The sequence below is a fragment of the Mesocricetus auratus genome, unplaced genomic scaffold (genome assembly GCF_017639785.1).
Source record: "Mesocricetus auratus isolate SY011 unplaced genomic scaffold, BCM_Maur_2.0 Super-Scaffold_100011, whole genome shotgun sequence".
NCBI lineage: Eukaryota > Metazoa > Chordata > Mammalia > Rodentia > Cricetidae > Mesocricetus > Mesocricetus auratus.
In genome coordinates, this window is record NW_024429195.1 from 43,607,517 (window position 1) to 43,631,168 (window position 23,652).

General features: G+C 51.1%; 1 protein-coding gene across 3 annotated transcripts; it reads left to right on the forward strand.

Moving 5' to 3' along the window:
* Positions 1 to 274: 274 nt before the first annotated feature.
* On the forward strand, positions 275 to 23,061 carry Erbb3 (erb-b2 receptor tyrosine kinase 3). Of its 3 annotated transcripts, none has more exons than XM_040754675.1 (29): positions 275 to 490; positions 1,100 to 1,371; positions 4,699 to 4,850; positions 5,516 to 5,702; positions 6,312 to 6,437; positions 7,006 to 7,071; positions 7,215 to 7,333; positions 7,438 to 7,579; positions 8,369 to 8,482; positions 8,568 to 8,688; positions 10,258 to 10,331; positions 11,157 to 11,247; positions 11,640 to 11,845; positions 12,053 to 12,185; positions 12,746 to 12,836; positions 13,002 to 13,156; positions 14,378 to 14,431; positions 16,267 to 16,402; positions 17,199 to 17,318; positions 17,426 to 17,524; positions 17,830 to 18,015; positions 18,157 to 18,312; positions 18,524 to 18,599; positions 18,936 to 19,082; positions 19,185 to 19,282; positions 19,370 to 19,558; positions 19,662 to 19,733; positions 19,895 to 20,189; positions 20,359 to 23,061. In XM_040754675.1, exons 2-29 carry the CDS (start codon positions 1,290 to 1,292, stop codon positions 20,886 to 20,888), a joined length of 4,017 nt encoding a protein of 1,338 aa, XP_040610609.1. In that variant the 5' UTR covers positions 275 to 490; positions 1,100 to 1,289; the 3' UTR covers positions 20,889 to 23,061. The 3 variants fall into 3 exon arrangements, with proteins under 3 accessions (XP_040610609.1, XP_040610610.1, XP_040610608.1); XM_040754676.1 differs by having other exon boundaries at positions 275 to 445; XM_040754674.1 differs by lacking the exons at positions 275 to 490; positions 1,100 to 1,371 and adding an exon at positions 3,007 to 3,110.
* Positions 23,062 to 23,652: the final 591 nt, after the last annotated feature.

Consider the following 23,652-nt stretch of genomic DNA (forward strand, 5'->3'; position numbering starts at 1 on the left):
TTTTCCGAGATCAGCCTGAGCTATATGAGACCCTGTCTCAAAAACAAAAACAAACAAACAAAAGAAAGTTTTTTGCTAGTAGCCTTCGCCCAGGGGGAAGGGACAATAAGTTCTCCAGGCAAGATCTAGAATGCCAACCTAAGGGATGAGAAATGCAACGGGCTGGGCACCAGGAGGCGCCCGTCGGACCCGCCCGGGACCTAGCAACCCAGGGGACGCGAGGCGGGAGGTCCCGGGAGCTGCGCGGTTCGTGGGCGCCGTCTGTAGCCACCTCTCCGCTCCCCTGGTCACTGCCCCCCCCCCCGGGTGTGAGCGCCGCGGTGGCGACGGTGCGAGGCGGGAACCACGGACGGACGGACGGACGGCGCGGTCGGCCGCCCCAGCGTGGTCGGAGACAGCTGTTCTCCGCGGCGGCCGTGGGGGGCAGCAGAGGGGACCGCGACAGGTGCGGGAGCCCCTCCCAGGGCAGAAGTGGGAAGCCGGGCTCCGGGTATGTTCCCAGGCTGGAAACCACCCCCGCCCCCCCCCAACAAATCCCCCCGAGAGGCCGGGCCGGCGCCGGGGCTGCGGGAGGAAGCGGCCGGAGACAGTGCGATTTCACGCGGCCTCCGGGGCTCGGGTTCCCGGGCCGGATACTTGAGTTATGGGGCTTTGGGTCCCGGGGAAACTGAGGTGGCATGGACTCCAGGCTGAAAAACAACAACCTCCCACTCAGAAAAATAGAAGTATTCACACCCCAAAAAGAAGAAAAAAAAATCCCTCAAGTGATCCAACCGGCTAGGGGAGTTGAGTGATTTGGTTAATGGGCGAGGCCAGCTTTCAGGGGGCTGGGCTTTGGCGCTCTCCCCACCCGCATTCACTACCTTTCCCCGGCCCGGGGACATTCGGATTCTTGATCTCTTCTTAACCATCTCCGGGGGAAATTGCTAGACTGAGACCCCTCCTTGACCCTCTTGGCCGAGCTGCGGGCTGGCGGGGCGCGCTCTGGGCGGGTGTCCCAGGCTGCAACCCTCGGCGACTCCAGCCTCGCACGGGAGGGGGGCGCGGCCGTGACTCACACCCCCTTCCCCCTTTCCCTCCCTCCCTCCCTCCTTCCCAGACAGACACCCTCCCCTGCCGTCCCGCTCCGGACTCCGACTCCGGCTCCTGTTGCAGTTTGCAGCCTCCGGTGCCGCCGCTGCCTCCACCACCTATGCGCCGGGCTGCCCAGGTGGCTGTCGCTTCGATGTCCTAACCCAGGGGCCCCCGGGCCAGACTCGCCTGGGCTCCCTTCACCCTCCGCTGGAATCATGAGGGCGATTGGGACTCTGCAGGTGCTGGGCTTCCTTCTCAGCCTGGCCCGGGGTTCCGAGATGGGCAACTCTCAGGCAGGTAAGCCCCGCGGGGAGCCCCAGCAGGCTGGAAGCGGAGAGCGAGCGCGACCTGAGCGCGCGCAGACCCTGGACAAGGGGTTCGGGTTCTGAAGCGCTCAACGGGGGTTGCGACCCCGAGTCTACCCGAACCACCTAGGAGGGGACCGCGAGGCTCTGTTCTCCGAGTGGGCTGGGCAGGGACTGCATTCCTGGATGCCTACCCTTCTCCCCCGGGGCATCGCTGACCCTCTGGTTGGTGTTTTTCTGATCAGGTTGATACGGACAGTAGTTCGGAGAGCCTTACAGAGAGGGCGGGCAGGGACCCTTCTGTAAACCCGAGGAGCCTTGGCTGAAGGGTCTCTGTTTGCACTCCGGCTCCCTGGTCTCCACCCCACCCCACCCCAGGTTTCAGCACCCCCCAGTTTCGTTGTTTTGCCGGCAGGGCGGAGCTATGCAAGGGTTGAAGTTGTTGTTTTCTGATGTTGGAAAAACAAGAATAGCACCTCCTCTTCCGTGAGTGGGGCTGCCCTGAGAAGGCTGAGATTAACCTGAGGGCCAAGTCCAGGTGACTTCAGAGTGAGAGGCCTCACGGGGCTGCCTGCCTCCCCACTTAGCCAGCTTCTCTTTACCAAGACCCTGTCAATTCAGTTAACACGTCGAGCATCTGCTATGTGCTGTACTATTCCTGAGCTGGAGGTGTGGGGGAACGGACAATTTAGCGCTAGTTTCTTTCCAGTCTGGGTCACCTCTCCTACCTTCTGAACATCCTATTCCTTGAGCTCGCTCCTAGACCCAACTTGTCCCTTCCCCCATTCACTTCATCGTCTAACTTCAGACACAGGCCAGATTGTTCCGTGCCATCTGAGCCCATTCCTCTGGCTGTCTTTGGGACCACGGGCACCTGAAGGGTTCTGGGGTTGGTGTACTCAGAGTCCCGTTGATCTCGCTTCAAGCCCGCCACCCCATCTCAGCATGGGGTGCAGCCAGGGCCCCTCCCCAGAGTGGGAGTGGAGGAGACCACCTGTGCTTCCCCCACAGTTGCTGGGTCTAAATTTAGTCCCTGGGATCTTGAGATGTGAACACTCCCAGCTGGTGGAGGGGGTGGTCTAGAGACTGGAGGGGGAGGTGCCAGGGGTGTGACCGGATCTCTCTTCCATCTGACTGTGCACCCCCCCCCAACCAGGAACCCAAGAGTCCAGGATTCCCACCACCCTCCCCGAGAAGCAGGGAGCAGGCATGGTTGGGTCTCTATCCTTTATCTCTATCCTGCAGCCTCTGGGCATCCGGCCCTGTCTCAAGCCTTGTATAGCCCCTTTGTCCCTGTGTGTGTTTGTGTATGTGTGTCTGTGTGTGTGTGTCCCTGTGTCTCTGTGTGTCTCTGTATGTCTGGGGCAGTGCAGGGGAGACTTCTGAGGGGCTGTGTGTTCTTGCTCTGTCCAACCCCAGACAGTGCTCTCCATAGAAGGCTCTGACACTGTCCCTCTTTGAGCTTAGGCCGCCAACGGGCAGTCCTAGCTGCTTCCTTGCCGTGGTCCCCAAGTTGCTTGGCTCCTCCTGGGTAGTTGTTTATACTCTTTCCTGCCCAGGCCCTTTGCCCCTGTTTGTGAAATACGGACTTTGCCCTCAGGGTGGCAGGTTACTGAGACTTGTAAGGCCTTGTAAAGCGTAAGATGCAAGGTGTACAAGTTACTGTGGCCAGATGGATGGACTGGCCACTTGTGAGACTTCCCAATACGGACCCCAGGCTGGGGCAAAGCAGTATGTATTTCTGAGCCAGGGGAACTGTGTACATGTTGGTGTACCTGTCGTGCAGGGTGAGAAGTGCTTATACGCACGTACACACCGCTTCCCTATACAGCGATCCTAGCTCCTCCCTTATCTGGGGAGAAGGGTTGGCGCCTTAACTTGGAAGAGGGGTGTCTTGCCAGGAAGGGGACAGGGGTGGGGCTGTTTCAGAGATGACTAACCCTCCTAGCCTTTCTCTTCAGCCCAGGGACCCTGGGGTTCCTGGGTGCCTCTGGGAGCCTCAGACTGTTTATGCCTCCTTGCTGGGACTAGCTCACTCTTTCTGTCACAGAGACCGATAGGGAAGAGGATCTTTTTTGTTTGGTTGGTTGGTTTTTTCCAGACAGGGTTTCTCTGTGTAGCTTTGTAGGCCAGGCTGGCCTCGAACCCACAGAGGTCTGCCTGCCTCTGCCTCCCGAGTGCTGGGATTAAAGGCGTGCGCCACCAACCCGCCCCCACCCCCATCTAGGGACGAGAATCTTTAAAAAGTGGTCAGACCAGGAGGAGCTGGGGCCTCTGCTCTCTCTCCCACTCTCTCTTCTGCCCTGCCTCAGGGAAGGGTGGTATGAGCAGGTGGTTCGCACCCCTACCTCCACCCTCCCCATATGCTCCTCCACTATGTCAGATCCATAGAGCACCGAGGGCCCTCTCTTTTTACAAAGGAAAGCGAAAGCCCGAGACTGGTGCCCTGCCACTCTTCTGGCTCTCCCTGGAGTGCCCGCTGGCCACCACTGCCACAGTTAGAAGTCTTTAACGATCCCATTGACAGTGAAGTTGAGAAGGCTTCAAAGGGAGTGGAGGGTCTGTTCTGTTTCTCTCCAGGAGAGACGCTGGGGGAGCTGGGGCACGTTGGCCTAGGGGAAGGGAGTAGAAGGGAAGCCAGAATTCAGGAAAGGGGAGGCCGCCAACTCCTTATCCAGCTTCGGAGACAAAGGTCCCATTGACCCCCACCCTACTACCAGGGTTTGTCCCCGCAGTGAGGTCACTCGTCTGAGCCCAAAGCTCCGGGGTAGGAGGGGGGTGCTGCTAAGGATGGGGTGTCTGAGATAGGGTGGGGCAGCCCCCTCCTCCTGGATAGAATCGCCTCATTGTGGGCTGAACTGTGTGGCCCCAGGCACTGCCCCCATCCCACCCTGTGGACACAATAGGGGCTGTGTGCTGGCCCCAAAGAGATGTTTATTCCAGGACCTTAGAGACGCGGGTGGGGGCAGAGAAGTAAGTGCCTGAGTTGATGAGGAGAAGGGCAGTCAAAGTTTGATCCCTGCCTAATGTGTCCTTCCTAGGGAGAGGAAAAGTCCCCTGAGGTCTTCCTTCATATTAACCCCTCAGTGCCCAAGTTAGTGCCCAAAACAGGCCTGCTGGGGCCTCTGGTGAGGAAAAGCCCACGTTTCACCTTTCGGTTTGAAATGACCAGGGGATCGTGAGAAGTGACCCCAGCCTTGGAGGCTTTGGAGGCCTAGTGGGCAGGGTTAGAGGCAGCTGAATGTAGCTGAGGGCAGCTGAGGGGCTTCGATGGAGGGGGCGTCTAGCTTACCTGTCTACCCCACCTCCATGTTTACAGTGTGTCCTGGGACTCTGAATGGGCTGAGCGTGACCGGTGACGCGGAGAATCAGTACCAGACGCTGTACAAGCTCTACGAGAGGTGTGAGGTGGTAATGGGCAACCTGGAGATCGTTCTCACGGGACACAACGCTGACCTTTCCTTCCTTCAGGTGAGCGAGCTCAGCCCTCACTCACACTGTCACCTCTTCCCTCACTCACACTGTCACTCTTGGCTCTTCCCACCACGCCAAGTAGAAATGCTCTCCCTTTCTCGGGCCACCCTCAGCAGCTCCGAAGGCTCAAACCTATCCTTAGGAGGACAGTGGCTGTGGGGGGGTCTGGTCCTGGAACCAGGGATAGGTGGAAGCTGGTCACAAGAAAGAACAGGCAGTGTTCTAGTATGTAGAACTGTCCAGTAAGCCACCCCAGAGGCGTCTGAAGAGATGAGGAAGGGACTAAGCCAGAGCCTTCCTGCTGTGAGTGACCCTCAGTCATCTGTATGGCTGTTTGTTCACGAAAGCAGCACAGTGGTGTGACAGCCTGCACCCTGCAAATTAGGAGCTAGCAAGAATTCAGAGCTTGGATTCCAGCTCAGTGGTGGGCTGCTTGCAGAACATGCCTGAGGTCCTGGAGTGAGTCCCCCCAGGGGGCTGGGTACAGTGGCATGCACCTCTAAGCTCTTCTACCGAGGAAGCTGAGGCGGAACAATGCTTCACTGAACCCAGGAGTTCAGGACTGGAGTCAGAGGGCCACTATGGCTCAGTGGTAGAGCACCTGAGGAGAGGGGCCGCCCCCCCCCCCGTCCCGTTCACTGATGTGATCTGCTCTGTCATAGTGGATCCGAGAAGTGACAGGCTACGTCCTCGTGGCCATGAATGAATTCTCTACGCTACCCTTGCCTAACCTCCGTGTGGTGCGGGGAACCCAGGTCTATGATGGAAAGTTCGCCATCTTTGTCATGTTGAATTACAACACCAACTCCAGCCATGCTCTCCGCCAGCTCCGCTTCAACCAGCTCACCGGTCAGTGTCTGCGATCCCTTCTGGTCTAAGCTCCTCCCAGCTGTCCACTTCCATGGCGGTCTAGAAGCCTACCGCTCTCGAAGCAGTAGGGCCCCAGGAGGGAGCTGGGGGCATCTGCTCCAGGAAGGAGGGATCTTATGTGACTGTGGGGTTGGACTGGGAATTGGATCTGTTGCCCATTCCTCCAACGTCGAAGGACAAGAGTCGCTTGATATCCCCTCATTCCCTGGGATCTTACCTTTGCCCCAGCAGCTGGAAGAGCGCAGGGGGTTAAACAACCCCCGCACCCCCCAGGCACCCTCTGCTCACCCCCCCTTACACTCAGGTAAACCCGGGGGATTGAATCAGGATGTCCTGTCCTTCTCTCCCCGCCCCTCCCCCACTGGCTAAACCGGATCCAGACAGGTGTCTGAAGAGGCAGGAGTTTGTTTGGCACGTCTCCTCCTCTGCGAGGGTCAGCCAGTTTTTCCTGAAGCCTGAATCTGATTGGACCACCTGTGGGCCAGGCCCATGGTCCCCGTGGGTCTGAGTGTCCTTTGGATTGGTAGGAAGGTAGAGAGCAGGAGCCGTGCTGTGGTCTCCAGCCTGTGGCCTTTCTTCCCACCACAGAGATCCTGTCAGGGGGTGTCTATATTGAGAAGAATGACAAACTTTGCCATATGGATACAATCGACTGGAGGGACATCGTGAGGGTTCAGGGTGCCGACATTGTGGTGAAGAGCAATGGCAGAAACTGTAAGTGACGGTGATCAGGACAGCCCCGCTTGCCCCAGCAAACCAGAGACTCCTTCATCCCTACTAGATCCCTTATCAGACCCCAGCCCACCAGACAGTTACCTCAGGCCCTTGACCCAAGGGCCTGCCTCCCAGGAGGGACCGGGTCAGCCTCCTGGAGCTCAGACTAGTGTGTCCGGAGAAGAGGCCAAAGCTGTCTGGACGCTAAGCAGGGAGTCCAGGACTCTGGACTAACCCCTGTTGTCCCCGCCACTGTGCCGTCTCTCTGCCGCCCTGACCTACCCTACTCAGGCACAGACTCTGTTTGTTTGGGAGGAACCAGGTTCCTGGGATGGCTGGGACTGAGGCTGGCATCTACCCCAGCCCCTCCCCTTCAGCTGCCCAGTGGGTAGTGTGGGGGAGTGGCTCCTCCCCTTGTTGACAGGTTCGCTTGTGCCCAGCCCTGTTCTCCAAGGGCAGGGAGGAACACAACCCAGAGTTTGTGTGCTGACATCATACCCTGTCGATTCAAGCGAGCCTTTCTCAGTCGGCCCTGATGGCCTTGTGTGTTGTCCTGCTCCCCATCCAGGTCCTCCCTGTCATGAGGTCTGCAAGGGGCGATGCTGGGGGCCTGGACCGGAAGACTGCCAGATATGTGGGTTTGAATTTCCTTCTGAAGAGTTAAAGCTCATACCCTCTCGTACCCCTACCCATGCAATCCTGCCTGTGCCAATCCTAACAGAATGAGAGATGGCTCTGAATTCAGTCCTGACTGTCATGCTTTCTCTCTTTTCCTAGTGACCAAGACCATCTGTGCCCCTCAGTGTAACGGACATTGCTTTGGGCCCAACCCTAACCAGTGCTGCCATGATGAGTGTGCGGGAGGCTGCTCTGGGCCCCAGGATACAGACTGCTTTGTACGTAATGATACCGTCTGCGTGTGCTCTGCAGTAGGGATGCAGGCTCGGGGGGCAGTGGGTGTATAGACAGTATAAATGTGAGGCATCTTTCTCATCCCCAGGCCTGCCGACACTTCAATGACAGTGGAGCCTGTGTGCCCCGGTGTCCGCAGCCTCTCGTGTACAACAAGCTGACATTCCAACTTGAGCCCAACCCCCATACCAAGTATCAGTATGGAGGGGTCTGCGTGGCCAGCTGTCCCCGTAAGTGTTTGAGGGGAAGGGACAACGATAGTGGACCCAAGATTCTAGACCCAAGTTTGGGATGCAAAAATGGGTTAAAGTAGATGTTGCCTAGGGGAACCTAGATGTGATCGTGTGACCTCAACCAGAGAGTGACTATGTCCACACTCCTCACGGCTTCCCCTAGACTTCTAGCTGTGACCAGTTGGAACAGCAAATGGCAAAGGGGTCTGTGAATGCAGCTTAGCTGACAGAGTGCTTGCCTAGCGTGCACAAGCCCTGGGTTTGAAAATTCCAATACCATAAACTGGGCAAAATAGTGTGCTGTAACCCAACACTCAGAGATAGAGATAGGTAGGATGATCAGAGACTCCTGGTTATCCTCAGCTACACGACGAGTCTGATGACAGGGCTAGCAACACAGCTCAGCAGCTGAGACCAATTGCTGCCCTGTGTCTAGTTCCCTTATCAGACAGCCCACAGTAGCCTACAGTTCTAGTTCTAGGGGATCTGACATCCTATTCTGAACTTCTTGGGTGCCAGGCACAAATGTTGTACACCTATGTACATGCAGGCATTTGTATACACACACAAAATAAATAGGAGACTGGAGAGATGGCTCAGAGGTTAAGAGCACTGATGGCTCTTCCAGAGGTCCTGAGTTCAATTCCCAGCAACCACATGGGATCTGGTGCCCTCTTCTGGTGTGTAGTCATATATGGGGGCAGAATGTTGTATACATAATAAATAAATCTTTAAAAAAAAAAAAGAAGTTGGCAGTATATCTAATGGTGGTCTCCTCTTTCCTAGATAACTTTGTGGTGGATCAGACATCTTGTGTCAGGGCTTGCCCTCCTGACAAGATGGAAGTAGATAAAAATGGACTCAAGATATGTGAGCCTTGTGGAGGGCTGTGTCCAAAAGGTGATCTGGAAGCAGTGAGAAATTATACCCAGCCTTTTCTCTGAAGTGACCCAGGACCCAGCACTGAGACTCTTGTGTTTTGCAGCCTGTGAGGGGACGGGCTCTGGAAGCCGCTACCAGACTGTGGACTCCAGCAACATTGATGGGTTTGTGAACTGCACCAAGATCCTGGGCAACCTGGACTTCCTTATCACTGGCCTCAATGGGTGAGAGACTCTGCTCTCCCGCCCTAACCCCCGGCCCCATCCACCACACAAGCCTCAGCGGCTTAAATCCCTCCGTGCAGGTGACTGGAAATGTAAGGCATAAGGTCTTAGGCGCTACAAAGGACCTGAGAGAACGTGTGACTCCACCTTCCACTGGGCAACCCTAAGCAACGCAGTATTACCCTGAGGAATGATTCGGTATAGGGCCGGTGTGGGCCAGTGTGTAGACCAGCTAAAGGTTTCTAGAAGTTCTTCCTTAAATCTAAATAAGAGGAAGCTGGAGACGCAACAGTCCACAGAGACAGCTTCACGGCTTTCTGTGTCTCTAGACACACACACACACACACACACACACACACACACACACACACACGCACATACACACACACACACACCTAAAAATGATGAAAACAATTGTCTATTTTTCATTTTTTTACATTTATTTATTTGTTTATTTTGTTTTTTTGAGACAGGGTTTCTCTGTGTAGCTCTGGATCCTGGTACTCAGTCTGTAGACCAGGGTGGCCTTGAACTCACATAGGTCCACCTGCCTCTGCCTCCTGAATGCTGGGATTAAAGGCGTGCGCCACCACTGCCAACTACGTTTATTTATTTTATTTTATGTGCATGAGTATGTCTGCACCACGAGTGTACCGGATGCCCACAGAGCTCTGAAGAGACACTGAATCCCCTGAAATTGGAGTTAGAGATGCCAGGAGCCATTATGTGGTTGCTAAGAACAAAACCCAGACCTTCTGCAAGAGCAGCTAGTGTTGTTTGTTTTTTCCAGACAGGGTTTCTCTGTGTAGCTCTGGCTGTCCTAGAACTTGATCTGTAGACCAGGTTGGCCTCAAACTCAGAGATCTTCCTGCCTCTACCTCCTGAGTGCTAGGATTAAAGGCATGTGCCACCACGTCCAGCTATATATGATTTTGTTTTGTTTTGAGCATTTAAAAAAAATCATGTCTCTCTTTTCCTCCTTATACGCACAGGCCATATACCTTTACTTGGTTTTGTTTTGTTTTGTTTTCCAGTGAGATAAGGTCTCCATATGTAGCCCAGTTTGGCCTTCGACCTTGGCAGCCTCTTAAGTTTTAGTGCAGAGATTATAGGCGTGTGCTTTCACCTTTGCCCTAGTTGGTTTATTTTTTATACTGTCTGGGTGTTTTTCCTGCATATATGTTGTGCGCTGTGTGCATGCAGTGCCCAAGGTGACCAGAAGAGAGAGGGTGTCTAACTCTGTGGAGCTGGAGTTACAGACAGTTGTGAGCAGCCCTGGGCCGTTTCTTCTCTTTTTGGTGTGAGATGCTCTGGCTGTATGTGCTTAAGTTTCCCCACCACCAGCATCTCTCCAAGTTGTCCTGTTTCCTTAGGATGAAGACTATGATTTAGGAACCAAGAGGCTGGGTTATAGTAGAACAGCTTGCTTAGCATATTAAAGCCCTGGGTTTGAACCCCAGCACTGTAGGGAAAAATGACATCTGGAGAACGGTGTTTTGAGGTGTGGTGTGTTTATTACCACTAAACCACGTGTGCCTCTTCTTTATTGAGTTTTCACTGTTCCTCCAGAGACCCCTGGCACAAGATCCCTGCACTGGACCCAGAGAAACTCAATGTTTTCAGGACGGTACGGGAGATCACAGGTGAGGAAGGTCAAAGGCTTCCTTTGTTGGAAGGAGCAGACAACCCACTGGCTGCGTTACACTTAAACCACTTAAGAAAAGTCACACTCAGCTGGGTGTTGGTGGCACACGCCTTTAATCCCAGCACTCGGGAGGCAGAGGCAGGCGGATCTCTGTGAGTTCGAGACCAGCCTGGACTACCAAGTGAGTTCCAGGACAGCCTCCAAAGCCACAGAGAAACCCTGTCTCACAAAAGCAAAAAAAAGAAAAGTCACACTCAATGGCTCAGGGGTTAGGAGCACTAGCTGTTCCTCCAGAGGTCCTGAGTTCAATTCCCAGCAACCACATGGTGGCTCACAACCATCTGTAAGGAGATGTGGTGCCCTCTGCTGGCCTGCAGGAATACAAGCTGGCAGAATGCTGTGTATAAATAAATAAATTTAAAAATAAAAAGTCGCGGGGAGGGCACGGGAGGAGGGGAGGGAAAGGGAGAGGGACCTGGAACTGACTTGTGAAGCAACCTTGTTTCTTATCTAAATTTAAACTGGAAAATAAAAAAATAATAATAATAAAAAAAGAAAAAGAAAGAAAAAGTCGCCAGGCGGTGGTGGCACACACCTTTAATCCGAGCCCTTGGGAGGCAGAGGCAGGTGGAGCTCAGTGAGTTCGAGGCCAGCCTGGTCTACAAAGTGAGTTCCATGATGGCCAGGGATGTTACACAAAGAAACCCTATCTTGAAAAAAAGAAAAAGAAAAAAAAAGTCACACTCCAAGACACAGTGAGACAGTGACAGAGAGCCGAAGAGCAGGAGACTCCCTGCTCATATGCCTCTCTCCAACCCTTCAGGGTACCTAAACATCCAGTCCTGGCCTCCTCACATGCACAACTTCAGTGTCTTTTCCAACCTGACAACCATCGGAGGCAGAAGCCTCTACAAGTGAGTAAGGTGTTGGGTGCTATGGTCTGCAGACAGTGAGACGGGCGTCTCCTTATGACGGGATCACCCAGCAGACCCCAGTACTCTGTTAACACAGTGGAGTAAAGGCGGAAAGGGAGGGGGGAGCCACGAGGTGTTGTGACCTTAACACTGCAGAGACTCACCCAGGAGGGTCACAGCAAGTTCAAGACCAGCTTGGGCTGCATAGTGAGTTCCACACGTGCCTCAGAGCTATAGTAAGACCCGTCTCAGAAAACAGTCCCGCCAAAAGAGGGAATACCTCTCCATGGTTCTAACTTAACCTGGAGCAAATTTGTTGAGTGGAAATAAATCCCATGTGTATCTAATTTTCCATTTATAGTCTGCCTTCTAACCCTGCCTCCTGATTCCAGCCGGGGCTTCTCCTTGTTGATCATGAAGAACCTGAACGTCACATCACTGGGCCTCAGGTCCCTGAAGGAAATTAGTGCTGGGCGTGTCTACATAAGTGCCAATCAGCAACTCTGCTACCACCACTCTCTGAACTGGACAAGACTGCTCAGGGGGCCTTCAGAAGACAGACTTGACATCAAGTATAATCGGCCTCCAAGAGAATGTGGTGAGCAGAAAGGCCTAGCAGCAGTGAGAATCGGTGGTTGGGGAGGTGGGAGAAACAGAGGCAGTTTGATTCTCAAAGTGGAAAAGGCTTGAGGGATGGAGCCAGTGAGGAAGTGGGTGTGACAGTAGACACAGCCGTGAAGAATTGTCCCGAAGAAGGCTTCCTGGGAGTCCTGAGTCTCTCCCTAACGTATCTGTTCTTTTCCAGAGGCAGAGGGTAAAGTGTGTGATCCACTGTGCTCCTCTGGGGGATGTTGGGGCCCAGGCCCTGGCCAGTGCTTGTCTTGTCGAAACTACAGCCGGGAAGGTGTCTGTGTGACTCACTGCAACTTCCTGAAAGGGTACAGTGGGGAGGAGGTCGAGGGGGGGGAGTAAGGCCCAGGAATGGATGGAGTAGGCCAGGTGCTAATGCCCCCCCTACTCTGTAGCCCAGACCCGCCTTAAATCCTTCTGTCTAAACCTTCCACATGCTGGGATTCCAGCTATGAACCACCATGTCTGGCTCAGTGAGGGAGCGAGGGAATGGGGGCAGGGAGAGACAGAGAGGACCTCATAGTTCTGGCCTGGACTTGCTATGTGGACCAGACAGGGCTCAGAGATCTTCCTGCTTCTGCTTCTTGAGCGCTGAGATGAAAGGTGTGTGCTACCATATCTGGTCCTCTCTTTCTTTCTTGTTTGCTTGCCTGCCTCACTCTGTAATCCAGGCAGACCTTGAACTCATGGAAATCTTCCTGCCTTAGCTTCCAAAGTGCTGGGATTACAGATGTGGGCCACCACCCCTGGCTTTGTAGGCAGCTTTCTGCTTGTGTCTTGGTGGGCACGAAGTAGAAAGACCTCATTAATAAGGGCATAAAGATCAGAACTTTGGAAGTGACCACCTTCTCGGTGTCCCCCACTGCAGGGAGCCTCGGGAGTTTGCTCATGAGGGTGAATGTTTCTCCTGCCACCCAGAATGCCTACCCATGGAGGGCACCAGCACATGCAATGGCTCGGTACAGTAGCCGCCCTGGGATCTGCGAGGGAGATGGGGACTGTCCAGGGAAAGATATGGCCAGATTCCCAGGGAAGCCAGAGAACCCTGGAATTTGTACAACCTGAAGGAATAAAGGCTGGAAGTAACCCTGAGATCTCATTCTCAACAATTCTCTTCTACTCAGGGCTCTGAGGCTTGCACTCAATGTACCCATTTCCGTGATGGGCCCCACTGTGTGAACAGCTGCCCCCATGGTATCCTAGGTGCCAAGGGCCCAATCTACAAGTACCCAGATGCTCAGAACGAATGTCGGCCCTGCCACGAGAACTGCACGCAGGGGTGAGTGATGGGATGAAAAGAAGGGGCTCAGGCAGAGAGTAGAGACACGGAACTAGGGTAAGGGGAGAAGCTAGAAGAGAGGTTCGGCTGACTGACTTCCAGGGCAGGAGAGACGGCTCAGTGGTTAAGAACAATAGCTGGCCTTCCAGAGACACTGAGTTCAGTTCCCAGCAACCACATGATGACTCACAACCACCTATAGTGAGATCCTGTGCCTTCTTCTGGCAGGCATATATGCAGGCAGAACACTGTATACATAATAAATAAATAAATCTTAAAAAGAAAAAAAAGAGAAAAACTCACTTCCAGCTACAGAGTAAAGGGCTGGAGGAGGAGAGACTCGCAGCACGAAAGTGGACCACGGTTAGGGGAAGCTGGAATAAGCTCAGCTCGGGAGGGAGTTTAATTCAGGAAAGGCTCATAGTGAGCCAGAGATGAGGAATGAGATGCTCAAGAGGTGGAGTCCCCTCTGCTTAGGGGCTTGGTTTGGGGCTCGGGGTGAGGTGCCACAATAAGTTTGTTCTGAGACAAGCTTTTATATGTGGAGGCTCTTGGACCTGAGTCTCTTATTGTCTCTTAAAAAATTACTTTATAGGAGTTGCATGTAAGATACAATTACTTTGTGGGCTGGAGAGATGGCTCAGAGGTTAAGAGCACTGACTGCTCTTCCAGAGGTCCTGAGTTCAATTCCCAGCAACCACATGGTGGCTCACAACCATCTACAATTCAATCTGGTGCCCTCTTCTGGCGTGTAGGCAGAAAAGTGTATATGTAATAAATAAATAAATAAATCTTTAAAAAAAAAGATACAATTACTTTATAAATATTTACTATTAGCCGGGTATTGGTGGCTTACACCTTTAATCCCAGCACTAGGGGGGCGGAGGCAGGTGGATCTCTGAGTTCGAGGCCAGCCTGGTCTACAGAGGGAGTTCCAGGACAGCTTCCAAAACAACACAGAGAAACCCTGTCTTGAAATACCAAAATAAATAAATAAATATTTACTATGTATATTGTGGATATAGGGACAGTGTGTGCATGCATGCTCCGGTGTGTGTATGGAGACTGAATGACAACTTGAGGAAGTTAAGTCTCTCCTTCCCTTGTATGGCTCCCAGAGATCAAACCCAGGTCCTCAGGCAGCAAGGACCTCACTGCTGACCATCATGTTGGCCCAAGCCTCTATTGTCTACTTACTAATAGGGTGGTTTTCTTTTCTAGGTGTAAGGGACCAGAACTACAAGACTGTTTAGGCCAAACAGAGGCGCTAATGAGGTAAGCTTGGAGGTTGTGGAACCCAGGAATGTTTGAGGGAAAGGTTGGGGGACGACCCATAGGTCCATGCAATTCATTTTGCCTTTTCTTTTTTTGGGTGGGGCTGGGATCAAAGGTGTGTGCCACTACTGCCTGATTCGTTCTGCCTTTTAGAAAATGATAAGTACCCAGACGTTGGTCTCACACGCCTTTAATCCCAGCACTCGGGAGGCAGAGGCAGGCGGATCTCTGTGAGTTGAGGCCAGCCTGGTCTACAGAGTGAGTGCCAGGGTAGGCTCCAAAGCTACACAAAGAAACCCTGTCTCAAAAAAAAGAAAGAAAGAAAAGACTTATGTGGACTGGAGAGATGGCTCAGAGGTTAAAAGCACTGACTGCTTTTTTAGAGGTCCTGAGTTCAATTCCCAGCAACCACATGGTAGCTCTTAGATTTATGTATTCATTAGGTATAGTGTTCTGCCTACATGTATGTATCCCTGCAGGCCAGAAGAGGGCACCAGATCTCATTACAGAGGGCTGTGAGTCACCATGTGATTGCTGGGAATTGAACTCAGGACCTCTGGAAGAGCAGCCAGTGGTCTTAACCTCTGGGCTATCTCTCCAGCTGCTATTTTTTTACTTTTTTTTTTTGTTGTTGTTGTTGTTGGTTTTGCTTTTGTGACAGACAGGGAATCACAAAACTTGTTATGTAGACTGGACAGGCCTATAACTCACAGAGATCCGCCTGCCTCTGTCTCCCAAATACTGGGATTAAAGGTGTGTATCACTACATCTGCCTTTTAAAAAATATTTTTTACATGTATGAGAAATGCCTGAAGGTGTGCATGTCCACCATGTGGGCCTGGTGCTTGGGGAGGCCAGCAGAGAGTGCTGGAGCCCCCTGGATCTGGAGTTATGGATGGCTTTGAACCATGATGAAAGTTCTGGAAACCTAACCAATGAGCCAACTCTCCAACCTCCTCCCTGCCACCCCACCTTTTTTTAAGATAAAGACTTATTTCATTTATTTATTTGTTTATTTATTTGGTTGGTGGGTTGGTTGGTTTTTCGGGACAGGGTTTCTCTGTGGCTTTGGAGGCTGTCCTGGAACTTGCTCTGTAGACCGGGCTGAATTTGAACTCACAGAGATCCGCCTGCCTCTGCCTCCTGGTGCTGACTCTAGAGGCGTGCACCACCCGGCGGCTTTTTTATTTTCAATGACATCTACTTGTGTGGGCTTCAGTGCACATTCACTCAGAAGAGGGTGTCAGATCCCCTGAACAGGAATTAAAGGTGGTCGTGAGCCACCATTTCGGTGCTGGGAACTGAACCCAGGTCCTCCGCAAGATTGGCCAGTGCTTTTAACCACTGAGCCATCTCTCCAAACCCCCTTCCCTACCACCCTTTAATATTTGTTACTTATTCTTTGGAAATTTAGTACATTCATATAATGTATTTTGATCATACCAATCTGCCACTATCTCCCACTAGATCCCCCTAATGCCCTTATTATTAGCCTGTCCCCTTCCTGATTTGTCCTCCTTTTTATTATTGCTATTAATAATCCCAAGTCCATTTAGTGTAATCCTTATGCACGTGTGTGTGGAACTGTCCCCTAGGGTCATTCTTTCCTTTATATATATAGTCTACCATCATTGCTCAAGAGTCATAGCTTCTGGTATTCCCTTCCTAAAATTAGCTTACACTAGCTTCGAAGGGGAGGGTCTCATATTTAGATTGACCCCTTCCGTGCTCATGGATTTTTGTAGAAGTAAATGCTAACTCAGATCTATACTATATAAATGACATTTGTGAAGCCGCTGTAAACCTGGGATGCTGGCCTTTTCTATATCCCATAGCAAAACCCATCTGGCAATGGCTGGGATGGTCGGACTGCCCGTGGCTCTTCTGATTCTGGCAGTCTTTTTTCTCTATTGGCGTGGACGGAGGATTCAGAATAAAAGGGCAATGAGGCGCTACTTGGAACGGGGTGAGGTGAGCATTAGCTTAACTTTGGGGGATACCCTTAACGATCTACTCCTGGGAATAAGTGGTCGGATGGACGCACTTCTCTTCTCATTCCCTGGAATATAGTCCCTGTCTGTAAGAGGACAGTGTAGAGTCATGGATGCTTGCTCAGCGTGTGTGAAGACCTGTTCAATCTCAGAAACACATGTACATGTATGCACACACCAGTCCACACCAGAGGTGAGAACATGCATTCTCATCTTGCTTTTGCCATTTGCCATGACTCTGAAGAAACTGCTTTCCTTCTCTGTGCCTCAGTTTATGTAGCTTAAATATGAACAACATCATGTTTGTTGTTTATATCTGATGGGTAGATGTAAGGGCTGGTGGGGAGAGCTTTAGAAAGCTCACCAGACGTTTTGGTACATGGCGATAACTCCAGCACTTAGAAGGCTGAGGCAGTGTGAGCAAGTCTGACCTACACAGCAAGCCCTCATCTTAGTGAGGGGAGAGAGGGATAGACAAGAACCAGCCTCATGAGAGAGGTCTCCAAGGTGGAGTTCGACCGTATCTCCTCCCCTTGTGCTGCTCAGAGGGACACCAAGCCTTTTCATCAGCACAGCTTCCTCAGTCCTGTTCCTCAAAGGGCCTGTTGTTCCTCAATGAAACTACAATGCTTTCCAGGACTAAAGACCGACTCTCTTCCTGCCTTCGGCCCCGGGCTCTGCTGCCCTTGGCATCCATCTGTGGGGAGTAGGTGGGACTGGGCTTGTGGGAGTAGGCTTTTGTGACTGTCTCCTCCTCCTCCCTATCTGCTCCTCAGAGCATCGAGCCTCTGGACCCCAGCGAGAAGGCAAACAAAGTCTTGGCCAGAATTTTCAAAGAGACAGAGCTGAGGAAGCTTAAAGTGCTGGGCTCTGGTGTCTTTGGAACTGTGCACAAGGTGAGTGACTCCCGAAGTCTGGAGAAAATGGAGAATGGGAGAAGGATTCTGGCAAAAGATTGACGTGAAAAGAATGATTTTTTTTATGTCCACCCCAAACTTTCCAGGGGGTTTGGATCCCTGAGGGTGAATCCATTAAGATTCCAGTCTGCATTAAAGTCATAGAAGACAAGAGTGGGCGGCAGAGTTTTCAATCTGTGACTGACGTAAGTGAGGGAAGCAATTCTGAATGCCACTAGAAGTGTTGGATCCAGGCATGTAGACATACGATCTTGTATTGAACAGTGTGTGAGATCCATGTTAGGCTTGTAGTCGTATGATCTTGTGTTGCAGATAGTGTGTGAGATCCATGTTAGGTGTGCTGTACTTGAGAGTGAGAGGTATAGGGGAAATTGTGCCGTTTATCATTGCAGATTCAGGGAGGGCTCTCTGGATTGGGTAGATTAGGTATGCTTTTGTGGAGTGAATGTTTACCTGTTACTTCCTGGCTAATACCTCCTACATTTTGCAGCATATGCTGGCCATTGGTAGCCTAGACCACGCCCACATTGTACGTCTCCTGGGACTATGCCCAGGATCATCTCTGCAGCTTGTCACTCAATACTTGCCTCTGGGCTCCCTCCTTGATTATGTGAGACAGCACCGCGGATCACTGGGACCACAGCTGCTGCTCAACTGGGGAGTACAAATTGCCAAGGTGAGAGGAATCTGGAGGGGGCCTATGATAGCAGTCCTTTGACTGGGGAAAGCCAGGGCCTGAGGTCTGAGGACTCGGGGGTTTGGGCAGCTCCTGTTGCTCGTGACTGGCTCCCAACCCTGAGACTGCCCCCTTCTCTAGGGTATGTATTACCTCGAGGAACATAGCATGGTGCACCGGGACCTCGCTCTCCGGAATGTGCTGCTCAAGTCACCTAGTCAGGTCCAAGTAGCAGATTTTGGAGTGGCTGACCTTTTGCCACCAGAAGACAAGCAGTTACTACACAGTGAGGCCAAGGTAAGGTGACAAGGGAGGGGTGGTTAGGTGGGATGAGCATGGAATACAGAGTAAGGGGCTCTTTCTGAGATATGTAGGGGAGTCATGGTCAGTCTGAGGAGAGGGAGCTGAGAGTTTAAGTTCCGGAAACAAAGGATGAGAACTTGGGGTTTAAAGGCAATAAGGAATTTTGTGAAAATTAACTGATAGCACCTTTATCTTTAATCTTTAGACTCCAATTAAGTGGATGGCCCTTGAATGTATCCACTTTGGGAAATACACACACCAGAGTGATGTCTGGAGTTATGGTGAGCATACCTGGCTGCCCCCTATGTCGTTGCCATCTTTTGTGTGTCCTCTTCTTTTTTTTGGTTTTATGAGACAGGGTTTCTCTGTTTTAGAGGCTGTCGGTCCAGCCTGGCCTCAAACTCACAGAGATCCACCTGCCTCTGCCTCCCAAGTGCTGGGATTAAAGGCGTGCGCCACCAACGCCCGGCTGTGTGTCCTCTTCTTAGGAACTCTCTGCCTAACTAACTTCTGATCCTTGTATTAAAACAAAATCTACCTTCCCTTTACTATTTTTACATAACCAAATAGCCTGTTTCTGTTTTTCATACTAACTAGTTCATTTCTTTCTACGTCAGGCGTTACAGTTTGGGAGTTGATGACTTTCGGGGCTGAGCCCTATGCTGGACTGAGACTGGCTGAGATACCAGACCTGCTGGAGAAGGGAGAGCGGTTAGCACAGCCCCAGATCTGCACCATTGACGTCTACATGGTCATGGTCAAGTGTGAGTTGCTTACGACCCCTGCCTTTTCTAGCTCACAGACTGCCTTCCTTTCTCCTCCATGACTCTCTTCTCTCCTGGTACTACCCCTCCGTCTCACCCCAGGTTGGATGATTGATGAGAATATCCGCCCGACCTTTAAAGAACTAGCCAATGAGTTCACCAGGATGGCCCGTGACCCACCTCGGTATCTGGTCATAAAGGTGAGTGGGGGCTTGAGGGTGTCGAGTTGTTTAGAGGGAGGACCTAGTTGGAACTAGAATCCGTCTGATGGCTGTCTCCTCCTGTAGAGGGAGAGTGGGCCTGGGATGCCTCCGGGGGCAGAGCCCTCTGCCCTGACCAACAAAGAGCTGGGGGAAGTAGAGCTGGAGCCTGAGCTGGACCTGGACCTGGACCTGGAGGCCGAGGAGGACAGCCTGGCGACCACACTGGGTTCTGCCCTCAGCTTACCGCTGGGAACGCTCACCCGGCCGCGTGGGGTAGGACACCTCCTAATTGCATATGAACCCTCATAAGCCCACTTAAGGCCTCCATGCTAATAGAGTTCTTCCTTCATTTTAACCCTCTCCTTTCTTATCCTAGAGCCAGAGTCTTTTAAGCCCCTCCTCTGGATACATGCCCATGAACCAGAGTAATCTCGGGGAGGCTTGTCTGGTGAGTCTGATGCTGGAGGCTTGATAAGAGATATGGAGGGAGACGATTCAAATCTTGAAGGTTTAACTAACACCCTGCAATACAGAAAGCCTTGGACAACCACACCTCCTTCTAAATCTGTTTAACTGTCCTTGTATCATTGCCTGTTATTTTCCTCCTAGGATTCTGCAGTTCTGGGGAGTAGTGAACAGTGTCCCCGTCCCATCTCTCTGCATCCAATTCCTCGGGGACGTCTGGCCTCAGAGTCATCGGAGGGTCATGTGACAGGCTCTGAGGCTGAACTCCAAGAGAAAGTGTCAGTCTGTCGGAGCCGGAGCCGGAGCCCTCGGCCACGTGGAGACAGTGCCTACCATTCACAGCGACACAGCCTGCTTACTCCTGTCACCCCGCTCTCCCCACCTGGGTTGGAGGAAGAGGATGTCAATGGCTATGTCATGCCAGATACACACCTCAAAGGTACCTGGCTTTTCCTCCAGCCTTGCTCTCACACCTAATCTTTTCTCCAGGCTCCCTTCTATTCTTTCATATTCTCTGAGGTCTCCTAGTCATTTGTTTTCTAACTCACCCCCATTCCTGGTTATTTCTCTGAAGTTCTATACATGCTTGTAATTTTTGTCAACTGCAGGTACATCCTCCTCCCGGGAAGGTACCCTTTCTTCTTCGGTAGGTCTCAGCTCTGTGCTGGGTACTGAAGAAGAAGACGAGGATGAGGAGTATGAATACATGAACCGGAAGAGAAGGAACAGTCCACCTCGGCCCCCTAGGCCTGGTTCCCTTGAAGAGCTGGGTTATGAGTACATGGATGTGGCCTCAGACCTCAGTGCCTCTCTGGGCAGTACGCAGAGTTGCCCACTCCATCCTGTGGCCATTGTGCCCTCTGCTGGCACAACTCCAGATGAGGATTATGAATATATGAACCGCAGGCGTGGTGTAGGTGGTGGCGGGGGCGATTATGCAACCATGGGGGCCTGCCCTGCAGCTGAACAAGGGTATGAAGAAATGCGAGCTTTCCAGGGGCCTGGACATCATGCCCCCCATGTTCGTTATGCCCGCCTCAAAACTCTGCGTAGTTTAGAAGCCACTGACTCTGCCTTTGACAACCCTGATTACTGGCATAGCAGGCTTTTTCCCAAGGCGAATGCCCAGAGAACTTAACCTCTGCTCCTTGAGACTCTCAGGGAGCATTTGTTGGCAGCTAGTGCCTCTTGAGGGTACCCCTTGTTCACCCCTTCCCTCAGGCCCACCCACATTTCTCCAGTGCTAGACATTGCCGTCCAGTCTTTGGAGACTTGTAAACATATCCTCACAGAATTTTTGTGGTACGTACCCAGATGTGCACTTTCTTCTCTTCCCTAACCCAGGAGAAGAGAAGGTTTTCCTGCTTGTCTACTTTCCCAGTGCCATTCCTCGGCTTCCTCAGGGAGACTCCCTGGAGATATGAAGGATTGCTCTTGAAGCCCTTTTCTCTCAGGCTCTCACTTGTTAGGATTGGACTTTGCCTTTGTTTCCCTTCAGACTTTCCTAAGGAAGAGGAGATGAAGTAGAGCTGGAGGAGGAAAGTAAAACGTTGGCTCACGAGACTCTTAATCCCATGGAGAGATTGAGAAGCTTAAAATGTGTGGAGTAAAGAAAGTTAGGCATAGATACCAGTAACTATGAATTGAACATTTACTATGACGCAGGCACCATCAAGCTGAACTCTGCCTGCATTATCTCAATTACAGTCTCTACAGTTTTGTGAGGTGGAGCTGATTCCATTTTACCAATACAGGAGTCCTCCTGAGTGTTCCAAAATAGCCAATATGTCTCTGAGTCTGTGGATAGTACTGAATCCTGTAGTTTTTGTTTGGTTTGGTTTTTGGTTTTTTCGAGACAGGGTTTCTCTGTGTTGTCCTGGCTGACCTGGAACTTGATCTGTAGACCATACTGGCCTTGAGTTCAGAGATCCCCTCTGCCTCTACTTCCTGAATGCTGGGACTAAAGGTTTGTGCCACCATCACATAGCCTATAGTTCTTAAAAAAAGTACTTTAGTTGGTTTACAAAACTGAATGTTATAGCTTAGTGCCTCTTCCGTCTTACCTAAGGACTTATAATTCTTTACGGCCCTAATTTTTTTACTTTGAAGTGCCACAGCAAAAGTAGTACTAATTTGTCCATCTTGATAATTTCATGGATTTGTTATTATAGCTCTTACCATATGCCTTTCCTCCAGTATGAAGTCAAGAACTTTCACCTTTTCTCAAAAAAGAAAAAAGAAAAAAAAAACACTTCTCTTTGGCATGTGAATTGCCAGCATCACTACTCTTGCATTCTGGGCCCATTTCTGGGTAAAATAAGGGTATTTGAACACAAGTACTGTGATATCACTGTTGGTCAGTCTAATAACAGGCGGGTCATGAAGTGACTAAGGTTATTTGGTGTGGATGCACTAGGCAGAGACCATTTGTCTACCAGGTGGCGCAGAAAAGAATAGTTGTAGTTTCATCATGCTATTCAGAATGGTGTGCAATTAAAACTTTAGGGACTATTTATTTCAGGAACCTGTCATTCAATACTTTCAGATTGTAGTTGATCATGGGTTATTAAAACTGTGGACAGCAAAACCTCAGAAGATAATGGGGGACTGAGCCTTGAAGAAATTAAGCACCAGGTCTAGAATTCAAAATCTTCACAATTCCAATGCCTGTACTTTTACTACAAAGTGCCAAGGAGTACCTGTGTCAAGCCCTTGTAAGGTATGTGTGTGTGTGTGTGTGTGTGAGAGAGAGAGAGAGAGAGACAGACAGACAGACAGACAGACAGACAGACAGAAAGAAACAGGGTCTCACTCTGCAGACTGGCCTGGAACTGTGCAGCCCAGGATGATGGCCTTGAACTCAACTCACAGTAATCCTGTCTCAGCCTCCCAAAGGCTGTGACTGCAAGTGTGAACTTCCTGGCAGACTCCTTGTTTGTGCACTCAATCAAGCAGATGCCAAGGGCCACAGTTCCCTCCAGCACGAAGGCTTCTTGTCTCAGGAAGGAGTGAAGACGACACAGAAGGACAAATACCTGGGCATTTTTGTGGAAGCCACAGCCCACATAGTTGTGGATGACATACACTCCTTACAGCCAATTCACGAAGGTTCCAATGTTCATATTTTAGGAACTATTCTTAACCAATAAAGAGAAACTTCTTGTGGGATAGAAAGAGGATCCATCTTCAGACCTCAGTTTTCCTGGATGGGACCTGGGGAAAAATGTCTTGTACCATTAAAGTTTTTTGTTTTGTTTTTATACATGTCTGAATAAAGATGCCAAAGATTCTTTGGATTTTTGTCAACTGAAGAGTACTTGAGACCATGCCTTCCCTTTGTTTCTTAGCAATTGGAGGCTTCCTCTGTTCCTGACCTTCCCACTTTTATTTAAATGCTTTAAAGGTTTTTAGTTATGGGTATTGTGAGGAAGTTGAGGCTGGCAATGGTGAGTGCAGTGCCCACGTTACAAGCTGCTTGGCATGGGAACTCCCTCCCTCCACAGGAGTACCCGGTTACAGCCACTGAGTCGTTTTCTCCAGACCCTGTTTCTAGTCCTTTTTATTAGCCAGTTTTACGGGGAGTCGCTACAAAGTAGCAAGTGTAAACAAGAAAAGTCAAAGCGCTTGCTTGGGAAAAGGGAAAAACCTCAAAGCCGTGGGCTTTGTTTTTTCCTACACAGGTGGAATACTGAAAGCCTGAAATGATTCATAACTCTCTTTACAGTGACCAAATACCTCCTAAGCATTTCCCTTAGATGCTCCCATCAAAACCTACCGCTGGAACAATAGTGCCATTTTACTCTAGTATAGTAGCAAGTTTGGCCTTATTATATTAGCAGGTCATAGTAAATGAATAATGTCTCGAACTGTCTAGTTAGTCTGTCCAGTTAGTCCCGCGCTCC

Excerpts from the sequence above, each read along its gene's own strand:
- Erbb3 (XM_040754674.1), top strand. The coding sequence starts at position 3,023 with ATGCAAGGTGTACAAGTTACTGTGGCCAGATGGATGGACTGGCCACTT. Across the intron at positions 8,689-10,257 it reads CTTATCACTGGCCTCAATGG|AGACCCCTGGCACAAGATCC; the intron begins GTGAGAGACTCT and ends CTGTTCCTCCAG. Across the intron at positions 19,283-19,369 it reads CTCGGTATCTGGTCATAAAG|AGGGAGAGTGGGCCTGGGAT; the intron begins GTGAGTGGGGGC and ends CTCCTCCTGTAG.